This window comes from Salvia hispanica, chromosome 3, assembly GCF_023119035.1.
Source record: "Salvia hispanica cultivar TCC Black 2014 chromosome 3, UniMelb_Shisp_WGS_1.0, whole genome shotgun sequence".
Taxonomy (NCBI): Eukaryota; Viridiplantae; Streptophyta; class Magnoliopsida; order Lamiales; family Lamiaceae; genus Salvia; species Salvia hispanica.
This window is the reverse complement of record NC_062967.1, coordinates 35,617,034-35,629,260: the sequence shown is the minus strand read 5'-3', so window position 1 is coordinate 35,629,260 and position 12,227 is coordinate 35,617,034. Positions and strand designations below refer to the sequence as shown.

The 12,227-nt window shown below is 39.3% G+C and overlaps 2 protein-coding genes, 1 non-coding gene and 1 pseudogene across 4 annotated transcripts; 2 read left to right on the top strand and 2 right to left on the bottom strand.

The window, feature by feature from the left end:
- Positions 1 to 634: 634 nt before the first annotated feature.
- Positions 635 to 708, bottom strand: TRNAI-AAU. Its single transcript has one exon. It is a non-coding gene; the product is annotated as a tRNA-Ile (tRNA).
- Positions 709 to 1,922: 1,214 nt separating this feature from the next.
- On the top strand, positions 1,923 to 6,556 carry LOC125217087 (two-component response regulator-like APRR1). Of its 2 annotated transcripts, XM_048118913.1 has the most exons (7): positions 2,446 to 2,562; positions 3,248 to 3,307; positions 3,663 to 3,824; positions 3,897 to 4,030; positions 4,470 to 4,640; positions 4,727 to 4,835; positions 5,223 to 6,556. In XM_048118913.1, coding segments are annotated over exons 2-7 (1,452 nt in total). In that variant the 5' UTR covers positions 2,446 to 2,562; positions 3,248 to 3,306; the 3' UTR covers positions 6,098 to 6,556. The 2 variants fall into 2 exon arrangements, with proteins under 2 accessions (XP_047974868.1, XP_047974870.1); XM_048118911.1 differs by lacking the exon at positions 3,248 to 3,307 and having other exon boundaries at positions 1,923 to 2,562.
- A 108-nt stretch (positions 6,557 to 6,664) lies between these two features.
- Positions 6,665 to 9,413, bottom strand: LOC125216117 (vesicle transport v-SNARE 13-like). The gene is made up of 6 exons (XM_048117742.1): positions 9,309 to 9,413; positions 8,919 to 9,033; positions 7,653 to 7,711; positions 7,381 to 7,560; positions 7,072 to 7,242; positions 6,665 to 6,990 (listed from the first exon to the last, which is right to left on the bottom strand). The coding sequence occupies exons 2-6, from the start codon at positions 9,010 to 9,012 to the stop codon at positions 6,826 to 6,828; spliced, it is 669 nt and encodes a 222-aa protein (XP_047973699.1). The 5' UTR covers positions 9,013 to 9,033; positions 9,309 to 9,413; the 3' UTR covers positions 6,665 to 6,825.
- Positions 9,414 to 10,267: 854 nt separating this feature from the next.
- LOC125216705 lies at positions 10,268 to 11,821 on the top strand (annotated as a pseudogene).
- Positions 11,822 to 12,227: the final 406 nt, after the last annotated feature.

Sequence of the window (12,227 nt, the reverse complement as noted above, 5' to 3'; positions counted from 1 at the left end):
TTCATTCCAGCAAAATTTTGAATGAAATTGAGAAGAAAATTAAGCAATAAATTATAACAACCAGCTACTTAAAAGTTGGCTAAAATACAACAGGAAGTACTAACTGTAGTATTTATATTAAACTTAAAATACCTTTATCATTCCAATTTTAACTTTAAAATACCGTTTTAATCTTTTGTTTCAATCTTTCTATTGTTTATTCCATTTGCTTCTCAACCAATTTCACCACAGCTTGCATACATATGAATGAATGAGTTGTTCGATGCGACAAGAATCAGCTTCTTGCAGCAAGGAATTCCATTCCACTCTGCCATTTCATCGAACACCTTCTTCGCTTCAATAACTCCATCTCACCCCACCATTCTTAACATAAAAATCAATCAAACTGCTCTAGAACGAAATCCGCTCTTCAAAACCTTCACGATCACCTGCATTCCGCGGATGATTTGGTCGAACAGGTGATGGGCGATGGGGAAAGAGTTGTGGGCCGTGTAAAGGGCCAATAAATTAACGAGAAGGAATCCGTAGCCCTTGTAAGCCCATTTAGCCCAAAAAGCACCAAACTTTGATTTTAAAAGCCCATTTAATTTAGCCCAAAATAAATGTAGAATTTACAACATAAAAAATAAAAAAGTGGCCCATGCAGGTCTCGAACCTGCGACCTTGGCGTTATTAGCACCACGCTCTAACCAACTGAGCTAATGGGCCCCTTGTACAAAACTATAAAGATTACTATATAAAACTAGTGATGACAAACACTGAAAAATCAACGTCACATCTTATTGAAGGGGATGTATTCAATATATGCACTTTTAACAAATGAAACTAAATTAACAAGTCAACCCCATTTCCTCCATAACTTACACCCAAAACCACAAAGGCATATTTTTTTTATCAATAAAGATAAAAGATAAGGCATATCATTTCCCATAATTGATAAATGGAGTATCATTTATCAATCCAAAACTCTATTAAATTTGTTATTTGGAATTGTCGTCTATCTCTTGACTTGACAACCACTTTTCAATTATTTGTGATAGTGGATTTTTGGTTAACTTTTGTTCTTCGTGTGCTATTAACTGGCAGTAAGATCCATCGCACCACCTCTGCCTTCAATGCAGACAAAGACATTTTTCACTGATTTTTATAATAAGTATCATTGGCTCTCATGATTTAAACATCATTCGATTCATGTGCTATATATCATAGAATCCAACATAAAATTCCATTAAATTTGACTATTAGAGTTTACGCTAATTCCATGGTCCGACAACTCCTTCCCAACTATTTGTGGTTAACTTTCGTCCTTCACCCGTTATCAATTGTCAATTGTACTGTATCACCGCATCTGCCTTCTACAATGAACTTTTTTCACAATACTCACCCACGAGTTCGATTTACCAAATCCACCCTCACCACCATCCAAATGCACCCCTCATTGTCACGACGACCCAATTGTACCCAAGTGGAAAATACACCAAAAAAGAAAAGCCAAAAGAATATCTAGTAACGTGATTGAATCAACATAAATATAATTCATTCTATTTAAAAAAAAAAAAAAAAACAATTTTTGTGGATACAAATATAGATGGCCAATGAGAGTTGCAAAAGGGGCCTTTGGACCCCACCAAGAAAAATCGAAATGTTCTGTCGAGTCTATCTTGATTCAAAATCACAGCTCATCCACCTTTAGTTAGATCTCTCCGCTGACGTGGCATTTTTCTATCTCTTTAATCGATATAATATCTTCCCTTTCCACTTTTTCCTCATCCAGCCTCTCCTAGCCCTCCACGTCATCCATTTCCCTAACCTGCGCCGAATGCGCTCGATCTCCGCCCTCCATTTCACGCGATCAACGATCCGCGCATTTTAGCAGCCACCACTACAGAATTGGAGAAGAAAAAGCGCTATTAAAATATCTTTTTCTCTCTCCCCTTTTTCGGCACTTTATTCTGAGCTTTTCTGCTACAAGCGAAGGAAATTCATTCACTGGATAGAAATAGATAGATACAGGTTTTGATAGGTGGTGTGCTAAAGTGCGCCGGGGCGGCTCGGGTAATTAACCGTTGGATTCGGAGTTTCCTATTTCAGCTGCTCCCTGTGATGATTGATTGCCGTTTATGGAAATCGGGGATTGTCAATTGGCTGATTGATGATTTGATTTGACGCTGTTGGCGCAGCTGCTGCCTAATTGATATTGAGCTGAGTTCTGTGGTTTGGTTTGTGGTGTGGTGATGATCTGGAGGAATGGATGTTTGTGGTGTATTTTGGCGGTGAATTGGATTGGATTGGAGTGTTTTTGATCGATTTGGGGAGGTTTTTGAGGTGTGAGAATGGAGTTTGTGTAGAGCTGATTGGTTTTGGGGGTCAATTTGGAACCCTAGTTAGTGATTGAGATTAGTTTTGGAGGCTGAGGAGTGAGGAGAGTGATGGAGAAGAGTGAGATAGCGAAGGCCGGGGACGGGTTTATTGATCGGAGTAAAGTGAGGATTTTGCTTTGTGATAATGATGTGAGGAGTTCTGAGGAGGTTTTCACACTTTTGTGTAGATGTTCTTATCAAGGTTTTGATTTGCTATTCCTCTTCTTGATTTGGAATTCATTGATTTTGAGTGTTGATTGAAGTTGCTTTTATTTATGGTTAGTTAGTTATTTGTTATGTGGATGAATTCTTGTTGTAAATATGTGTATGTTTGATTAGTTATTTGTTATATTGATGATTCTTGTTTGCAATATGTGTGCTTTAGTCATGTATGTACTTATGCTATTTGTTTATGAAATAGTTGTGAAGTTTTTAGTGATCTGTAGTTGTGATACTGATGTTTCATGGATCGAAAAGATTAAGGAAGCTGGAGTTTACTGTTGATCTTTACCATGGTAATTATTCTATTATAGAAAATAGGCTTAATTGCCGATATGTATGATATATGTTCATTCGAGATGTAGGTTGCTCTAAGCTGACGTGCTCTAAGTTACATATCCGAAAGATTTTAATTAATCACAGAATTCAATGAATTAAGTCAACTGGCTTCCTTAAGTTTCGGTACTTCAGTAAGGTTTCCTGAGGATCGGCTGGAATCTGGATCACCACTTAAACATGAGTCCAGCCGTTGGCTATCTCAACCTTGCAGAACTCCTCCTCACTTGTATCACTTTATCTTTGTCATGGCAGTTCACATGAAAAATATTGGAGTTGTTTACTTAAGAACTTGTTCTAATTAACTTTTACATCATTTGTCACTTAATCAGTTGATGAAGCTATAGGAGTTCATTCAACTCTGTATATATGCAGTACTGTCCATCTCTAAAGTAAGTTGCTTTAGTACTACATTTTGGAAATATTCTCAATCATATAAGTATGTCGTAAGGGTTTCTGTTCTTTTTTCTCATCTATAAAGTTCGCATCACACGCGCTAACAGATGTCTAAATTAGATTCATGTTCTTTCAAGTTCCGAATCTGTATGCTGTCCGCTTTCTACTCCTGCTGGTGATTTTGGGTAGTACGTACACTAACAAATACGTTTTTGATTTGGTGATGGTTTGAGAACTGAGAAAAAAGGATCTAGTTATTGATTCTGGAAAGTTGATTTGAGTTTTATTCTTTTAATGCATTCAACCATTTATGGAGTTTTGGTGCTGAATGTAATGGATCTTTCTTTTCAGTGACTACCGTAAAGTCGCCAAGACAGGTAATCGATGCACTGAATGCAGAGGGGCCTGATATAGATATCATTCTTTCTGAGGTAGAGCTTCCAATGTCTAAAGGACTGAAAATGTTAAAGTACATTACGAGGGACAAAGAGTTGCGACGAATTCCTGTGATAAGTAAGTATCCACTTTATTTGATTATGAATATTTGAATTTAATTTAATTATTTTTCTGCATGCGTTTTGTTAGTGATGTCCGCTCAAGATGAGGTCCCTCTCGTTGTCAAGTGCCTCAAATTTGGAGCAGCCGACTATCTAGTGAAGCCATTACGTACAAATGAGCTGTTGAACTTGTGGACTCACATGTGGAGAAGAAGGAGAATGGTACGTACTATCTACTTTGCATGACGTGGTTATCATTTAATTTAATATTTTCAAAAAGGCATATATTGAATAAATCAATCGTAAATTCTAAGTTGTTACCCTCTTGGCCCATGATGGGTCTCCACCGGCTACAGCCACTTCTTCTTAGTTGCACCCTTGGCAAACACCAGTTACCTTTAACTGACTAGCCGAATAAACTGATAGATAAATGGTTATTAACTACGGAGTATAAATTACATCATGCAAACCATACCTCCTTTTCGCACCCAGGCTACCTCTAAGCCAGGGGTCGTAGTCCTATTGTCAAACTTTGTATGCAGAGTGTTGCGTGTATATATATTTTGTTTACTTTGACAGAGTACATTAGCCATATATTCCCTAAGGTTTTAGTATATATACAATTGTTGCAATTGCATCCGTCTAACTTTCCTATCTTCAGCTTGGACTTGTGGAGAAGAACATCATAAGTTATGATTTTGATCTGGTGGTGTCAGACCACAGTGATGACGCTAACACCAATAGCACTACCTTATTTTCGGATGACACAGATGACAACTCTCGAAAGAGTACTAACCCAGAGATGTGTGTCTCAACTCACCAAGAAAATGAGGTGAGGTTAATTTAATGTACTGAAGAATCTGAAAGCACCCCTAAAGTGTGCCTGTATTTGACTTGTCTTTGCATCTATATTTTCAGATAAATACCACCACAGTTGTTCCTATAGCTACTGCAGATGAGACTCGTCGGGAGTGTCAGCCTGATGTGCCAGGAATAAGTGACAGGCGTACATATGAAATGAGGATAGGTAAATTAATCACAAGATTTAATCATTTTTTTACTACTAAAAGCTGCTAATCTTGTGCATGTCTGTCTATGTGTGTATATTTGAAGAATGAAGTTGAAACTGTTTTTTTTATTGGCTTAGTTGCGCATGATTTCTGTGACTGTTAACTAAAAGCTCGAAGCATGAATCGAATAGCTGAAGTGCATTTACATGCTAGAGAATTGTAATTTTGAGTTTCTCTGATAGTTTTCACAGCAAAGTTAGCATATGAGTCATCATTCATTGATTTCTTCCAGGTGCTGTATTTTAGATTCTTCTCAGTTAGTTCTTGAATTTCCTACTGAAATTTGAAAGATTAAGGCTTGATCTAAGCAAGCTTTTGTTAAGTGTGCTTTTAAATTGTTTCAGGACAAATTTTACCTTTTTTAAAGAAGAGCGAATTGAAGATAGGCGAATCTTCAGCCTTTTTCACCTATGTCAAATCCAGCACATCCAAGAGCATCAACCACGCTGTTCCTGAAATTACAGCTCAACATGTGAGCTTCGTGGAGAATCACATACTGAACCGTGAAGTGGGTTCGAGCATTCAAGGAGAAAAAACTCGAGAGACCCCAGAAAACCCTTCACCACAAGATGACCAACCAAGCAGTAACAGTGCTCCCGAATCTTCTGTTATGGACAGGTCAAGCACTCCTCCTAATGAGCATATGCATTTAGGAAATGATTCTCCTAATGATGTGACGGCTGCTTATAACCAGACCCCATATCCTTATTACATGCCCGGGGTGATGAATCAAGTGCCGATGTCATCAGCATCTATGTATCCCAAGAACCTCCCCGATACAAGCAACCATGCCAATTCTGCTTTGATTCCTCAGTACAGTCATGTTCCACACTGTCCTCCTCACATCCCGGGAATGGCACCTTATCCGTACTACCCGTTTGGCTTATGCCCACATCCAGGTCAAATGCCTGGTCCACATCCATGGACATCATTTGGGAATTCTACGTTCAGTGAAGTGAAGTTAAGTAAAGTTGATCATAGAGAGGCAGCACTGTTGAAGTTCAGGCAAAAACGGAAGGAAAGATGCTTTGACAAGAAGATCAGATACGTGAACAGGAAAAAGCTAGCTGAACGTAGACCTCGTATAAGGGGCCAGTTTGTGAGGAAGGTAAATGGCATTAACGTGGATCTTAATGGCCAACCTGCTCTAACCGAAGATGATGAGGGAGAAGAGGAAGAGTACGATGAGGAAGATCAAACTGCCAATATGCAAATTTGACACGAAGATGGCGCGTCCATGTGATTCATTACCAAATGATTCTGCATTCATCTTTGAGATCAGCTAGGTGTGATCATTAAAGATAATATCTCAGGATACAAAGGTAGGTATGTAGAGCTATTCATGGGGGTTCTCATCGGGGCCAGGCAGACGAGACGATTCGTGGAATTCAGCAAGTTCTCTAACTAGGCCAAAGAGGGAAAAGGTAAATTTAGATATATAGATTGATTTCCATCTGTGACAACTACTCATGACATGATCCATTTCTACGACGGCAATTTATGCCTTCTCTTTTACATGACTTGTGTCTAATCGAACAAAATTTGTGCTGTATTTGTTTGCTGTATATGTTTTGATGTTGTTAGGGAATAAGATATTCTTAGAGTAGAGAGGTACTTATACTTGTTGTAATATTGATAACTATCAATCATTTTGCAATTTTCACACTTCTTTCAAACATTTCTGCGACTACTCCACCTCTTGACGTGTGGCAATTTTGATATCAACAATTTTCCAGCTTTGAAACATCAATTTTTCCCAAAAAAAGTATCCCTCAAAACTGCTACGAATCAAAAAAATGAAGTCGTATTGAAACGTTATAGTATAAGCGACATCAAAATTGCAAAATGAGTCGTATCGATTTATTTGAGATTCAAACAACTCAAGGATGACAAATGCAAATCATGTGGCATAGAGATTGTATCCAAAACAACGGAATCAAATTCCAGTTATGAAGACGAGCGGCGGGTCAGCTTGAAGTAGAGAATAACGACTATGACAATTACCAAGAGTGCGATGATAGTGCCGATGATCCATTTGTTCCTGCTCATCCTTCTCGACATGTTGGTCAGAATTTTTTTGCTCCGGCCGATGTTATCATCCACCGCATGAAGCTGCAAAAAGGGGTCGTAAAATTGTAATGCACTAACAGTTTCACCAGAACGAGGTTGGCAAGGCAAGAACACAAGGCGTACGTTGTTATGTGCATGCAGTAGGGATTGCCGTTGCTGGTGGAGATCATGAAGAATCGAGACTCCAAGCTCTTCAGTTTCAAGCATTGTTTTACGACCTTCCCTGATCCTGTCGCTCGACTTACCTAATTTTTCAGTTGACATCAGCAGCCTTGCTCGTTGATCTGCTGATGCCTATTTAATTCAACATCAAATTCAATACCAGTATATTAGATAATTTATGGGGGGAAGAAACCAAACAAGTATGAAACATGATTCATTTTTAGGACAAATAAAGCCACAATACTAAAAGAGATATGGAAGAATCAGTACCGTCGCCATACTTGATTCCATCAAGTCATCCCGAGCTGCTTGGTTGGCATTACCCGATGCGATCCTCTTCACTTCTGATTTCAAATTGTTCAAGTCTGTTTTGTACTCTCTCAACTTGACAAGAAGTGTAGCTTTCACACCTGGCGGCAAGCTCCTAGCTTCTAGATCCATTTTACGTATCTTGGATGTTTAAGTACAAGTTGGATGTTAGTATAGAGTCTAAAGGCATAAGAATCAGCCGTAATTCATGTGTGTGTCGGTAAGCCAGTTACCAGTGCCTCGGCATCTTCTAATCCTCCTGCAACTTCGGATACCTTCTGTTTCTTTTGTTCTGCCAATGGGAAAGTTCCACCAATATCAGCAGCAAATGGAAGTAAAAATAAATTACATGCTTTAAGGGATTAAGGAACTATATGAACTCATCATCCATAAATTGATGGCTGATTGTTTCTGTCACAGTTTCTAAGTTATATAAGATCTTAAAAGACGGCCTAGCAAGCAGATTTGTCTATCAAGAAAAATAAATACAAACAACTTAAAACGCTACATCTGCCAAACTATGAGGGAGATTTTATCCAGACTTTATAGACGTGCACTTGCAATTTATGGCATGAGTAACTCAGTCCTTGTAGCTTGAGATTATTGTCAACAAGCGGATTCAATTTTTGTCCCAAATACTATGATACAAATACAGAAATACGTAAATGGTACTTGAACTTTAACAAATATTAGAATCTTTTTGCAGCTATGATGCGGAAATAGACCAGCTTGTTCGAAAAAGAGCAATCTTCAGAAAATTGTAAATATGATATTTCCATATTTTCATCAACTGACATGTTAAGCGAAATCGAAAAATAGGCAAATGGATCTCCTCTCAACTTTCCTCTGGTCTACTATTGAACACTATAAAGAGACAATTTACAGGCATTCAAATTTTCATCCTCCTCCCCAATACCATCCCCCCCAGACACAGTCAAGAAACACCAAATCATCATAAGTCATAACCATACACACCTCAGAAAAATCAATCTTAAACACCATGCATCAATCAGCAATTTAAGTTTAAGTCTCATTCTGCCAAGAGAATATTATAGGATGAAGGTAGTAGGGATGCATAGTTAAATCGTCCATGTTAGATGCATCAAATGTGCAGCTAGATGGAAATCCAAATATGCATAAATTTAACAAGACACCATGCTAAAAATTTCAAATAACATACTGTTTAAAACATGAAATCGGACAGACTTCTATCCACACAAAAAATTCAAAACATACACAGCCAACATATGTTCATCAAATTATGAGTACCACCACGTTTAATGCTTCGATCCATTTTCTAACATTTCATAAATGATTCCAATGAGCTGCACATTACTCTATCAAACTGTCATCCTACATTCACCAAGAAGCAACAATTCCTTTCCTCAAAGAGACACACAGACATTAGATCATAATCATCACATAACAATCAAACTGACACTACTGAATGTATAAATCTCATAAGAAACTCAAAGCAGAACGAAATATTTTCGCCTCACCTCCATCGAGAACAGTAGCTGAAGTAACCTTTTTCGAAAGATTAGCAGATATCTCACAGTATTGCCGCTCATAACCCTCAAATACTTGACTCATCCTTTAACCCCTCAACAATTCCTGCAATCCACAACAACAATGCTCAATTCCAAAATTAATTAAATCAATCATCGCCACGGATATCCGATCAAATTTTAAATCATCAGCTGATTCTAGTTTCTCAAAATCATACACCACACTCATTCCGTCAACACCAACATCTACCAATTTAAATAGACATTTCAGCACTGATTCGATAAACAGAAGCTATTAATCACCGGAATTCAATGAAATTCGAGAATGTGAATTGTGAAATGAGGAGCGCTTGAATTTTGATCAATCGATACGATTTTTACCTTCAATTGCTCGGATCGGCGCCGGAAATTAACAGGCAATGATCGGAGAATGCACTCCGGAATGCGGTGAAAATTTGTCTAGAAACGGTTAAGGTTAATGGCCTTCGGAAAATTGTTTAAAACGATAATGGAGATTGAAGCTCAACTGAATCTAAGCCGTGGCGCCACGTCAGAATACGCAAAGACGAAAATACCCTCTTAACTCCACGTCGGATGTAGTATAAGTTAAATGATTTAATCTAATGTAAGAATTTAATTTCAATAATTTTTTTCTCTACAAGTTTTGTGTAACTACTATCATTAATTTGAAAATGATCAATTATATACTCATTTTTCAATTTTTTTTATAAAATCCAATATTTCCTAAAGTCTTATTTAGCTAATTTTTAGGACGTTATATTCAAAATACTAACGCGTTTTATAAAATAGAAATACAACTACGGAATTTATCAACTCTTAACTAAAATCACAATATAACACTATATAAAATTTTATGATAAAAATGAAAGCTTCACATTTGATGACATGATATCTTTTATGCTCGTCTATTTATTTTCAGAGAAAGTAAAATGTAATGTCACCAATTTAGTTATAACATTTCAAAGATCATAAATTTAGTGAAGTAATAATATTATTCATACAAAATACTTCATTGTTATTTTATATTAATAGTACAAAATATTTGAAATTTACATAAATTATAAAAAAAATATCAATTTGATTAATTCATCTATACTTCAACGATTCCACTTTTTGTATATATAACATGTTTTATTGTTATTTTATGTTGCTATAAAAATTTGATAGGTAAAGAGTTTACAATTTCATTTTGCACTAATAAATAAACCTGCATTTGGAAGGTCAAATACAAATTTGAATTTCGTAAAACCGTTAATATTTCCACAAATAGAAACAAAACAGGAAGATAAACATTCTTTTTTTAAAATTGAAGACGACGATGAATCAACAGAAATATCGACAATCAATATCTCAATCATTCACGAGCTTCTTCAACAATCCGCATCGCCATTTCTAGATTAGAGAATCACACCATTGTTGAAGCTGAATTCGCCATTCATTCCCTCTCACAATGGGCGCAGATCCCGCGCATTCCGCTCAGAAACGGAGCGCCACCGTTCTCCCCCAATCCGCCGCCGCCGCCCGGAACCGCCTCCCTCCGAAGGGGCGGAGCGCCGATCGAGCATTCAACAACCTCAAAATCACAATCCTCTGCGGCCTCGTCACCATCCTCGTCCTCCGCGGCACAATCGGCCTCAGCAACCTCGCCTCCTCCGACACCGACGCCGAGCGCCGATTCCTAATCGAAGAAACCGAGCGAATCGTCGCCGCCATCCGATCCGACGACGATTTACCCGATTCCGACGACTACGCCTCCCGAATTTCCCCCAATTCCAGCTCGGATCCCGTATTAGGCCCTAAAATCACGAATTGAGATGAGGATAAGAAGCTCTGGCGCCGCCGGAACCCTAAATTCCCTTACTCCGTCGACGGCCGCCCCAAAACCTACCTCGCCACCGCCTCGCCGCCGCGCCCGTGCGAGAGCGCCGCCGCCGACCACTACCTCCTCAAGTTTTTGAAAAACAAGGTCGACTACTGCCGGATCCACGGCATCGAGCTCGTCTACAACGCGGCGGAGCTGGACGGCGAAATGTCCGGCGGCGGCGGCTGGGCGAAGCTGCCGCTCATCCGCCGCCTCATGGTGGCGCACCCCGAGGCCGAGTGGATTTGGTGGATGGACAACGACGCCCTGTTTACGGACATGGTATTCGAGATCCCTTTCCACCGGTACCGAAACGCGAATCTCGTGGTACACGGCTACCAAGACATGCTCTTTAACGAGAAGTCGTGGATAGCCCTAAACACTGGCAGTTTCTTATTAAGAAACTGCCAGTGGTCGCTGGACTTGCTCGACGCCTGGGCCCAGATGGGGGGCAGGGGGCCGCCCCGCGAGGAGGCAGGGAAGATCCTGACGAGTTTCCTCAAGGGGCGGCCGGACTTCGAGGCGGACGACCAGTCCGCCCTGATATACCTGCTCGTCTCGCAGAGGGAGCGGTGGATGGAGAAGGTGTCGGTCGAGAGTTGGTACTTCCTCGGCGGGTTTTGGGAGGGGTTGGTGGACCGGTACGAGGAGATGGGGGAGAAGTACCGGCCGGGGTTCGGGGACGAGAGGTGGCCGTTGGTGACGCATTTCGTCGGGTGCCGGACGTGCGCGGGGACGGGGATTACTCGGGGGAGAGGTGCTTGAGGAGCATGGAGAGGGCTTTTAACTTCGCGGATAATCAAGTGTTGAATGAGCTTGGTTTTAGGCACCGGGGATTGGTGAGTCCTAATGTAAAGAGGATTAGGAATGAGAGTGTTACACAATTAGTGGACAATGTAGATAGATTTGGAATTAGAAATTCTTTGAGTGGGAAAAGAGGTTGACTAATTTACCTACCATTTTCGAACAAGTATTGGATCTGTTGTTGTAGTTTGTGGTGCAAATGTATATTTTTATTTCCAAATGGAGGGTGTGTTTATGTTGGAAACTTCACCACTTGTGGAAAATTTAAGGTGGATTAGAAGTGATTTTTTTAAAAATAGTAATTTCATAAAAAAAAAAAAATTCTAAATTTAAAAAGACGTAGCTTGATGTATACATATTCGAAAATAAATTATGCAAATCTGGGTGGCGATCGTAACATTTCCTGCCAACTCTACAAAATTCATACTAATTTTTTTGGCAATTTCTTGGAAGGTTCTCTTCATGCTACATGAAAGAATCAGTGTGAATGTTAGTGCTTTGTACGTGAAACATTTTAGTATCAACAATCTTGAAACATTATAGTCTCATGACATCCTCATGTAGCTGTAGTCGCAACACGGGCTGGATTAGAGGGCCGAACATACCTCTGATTA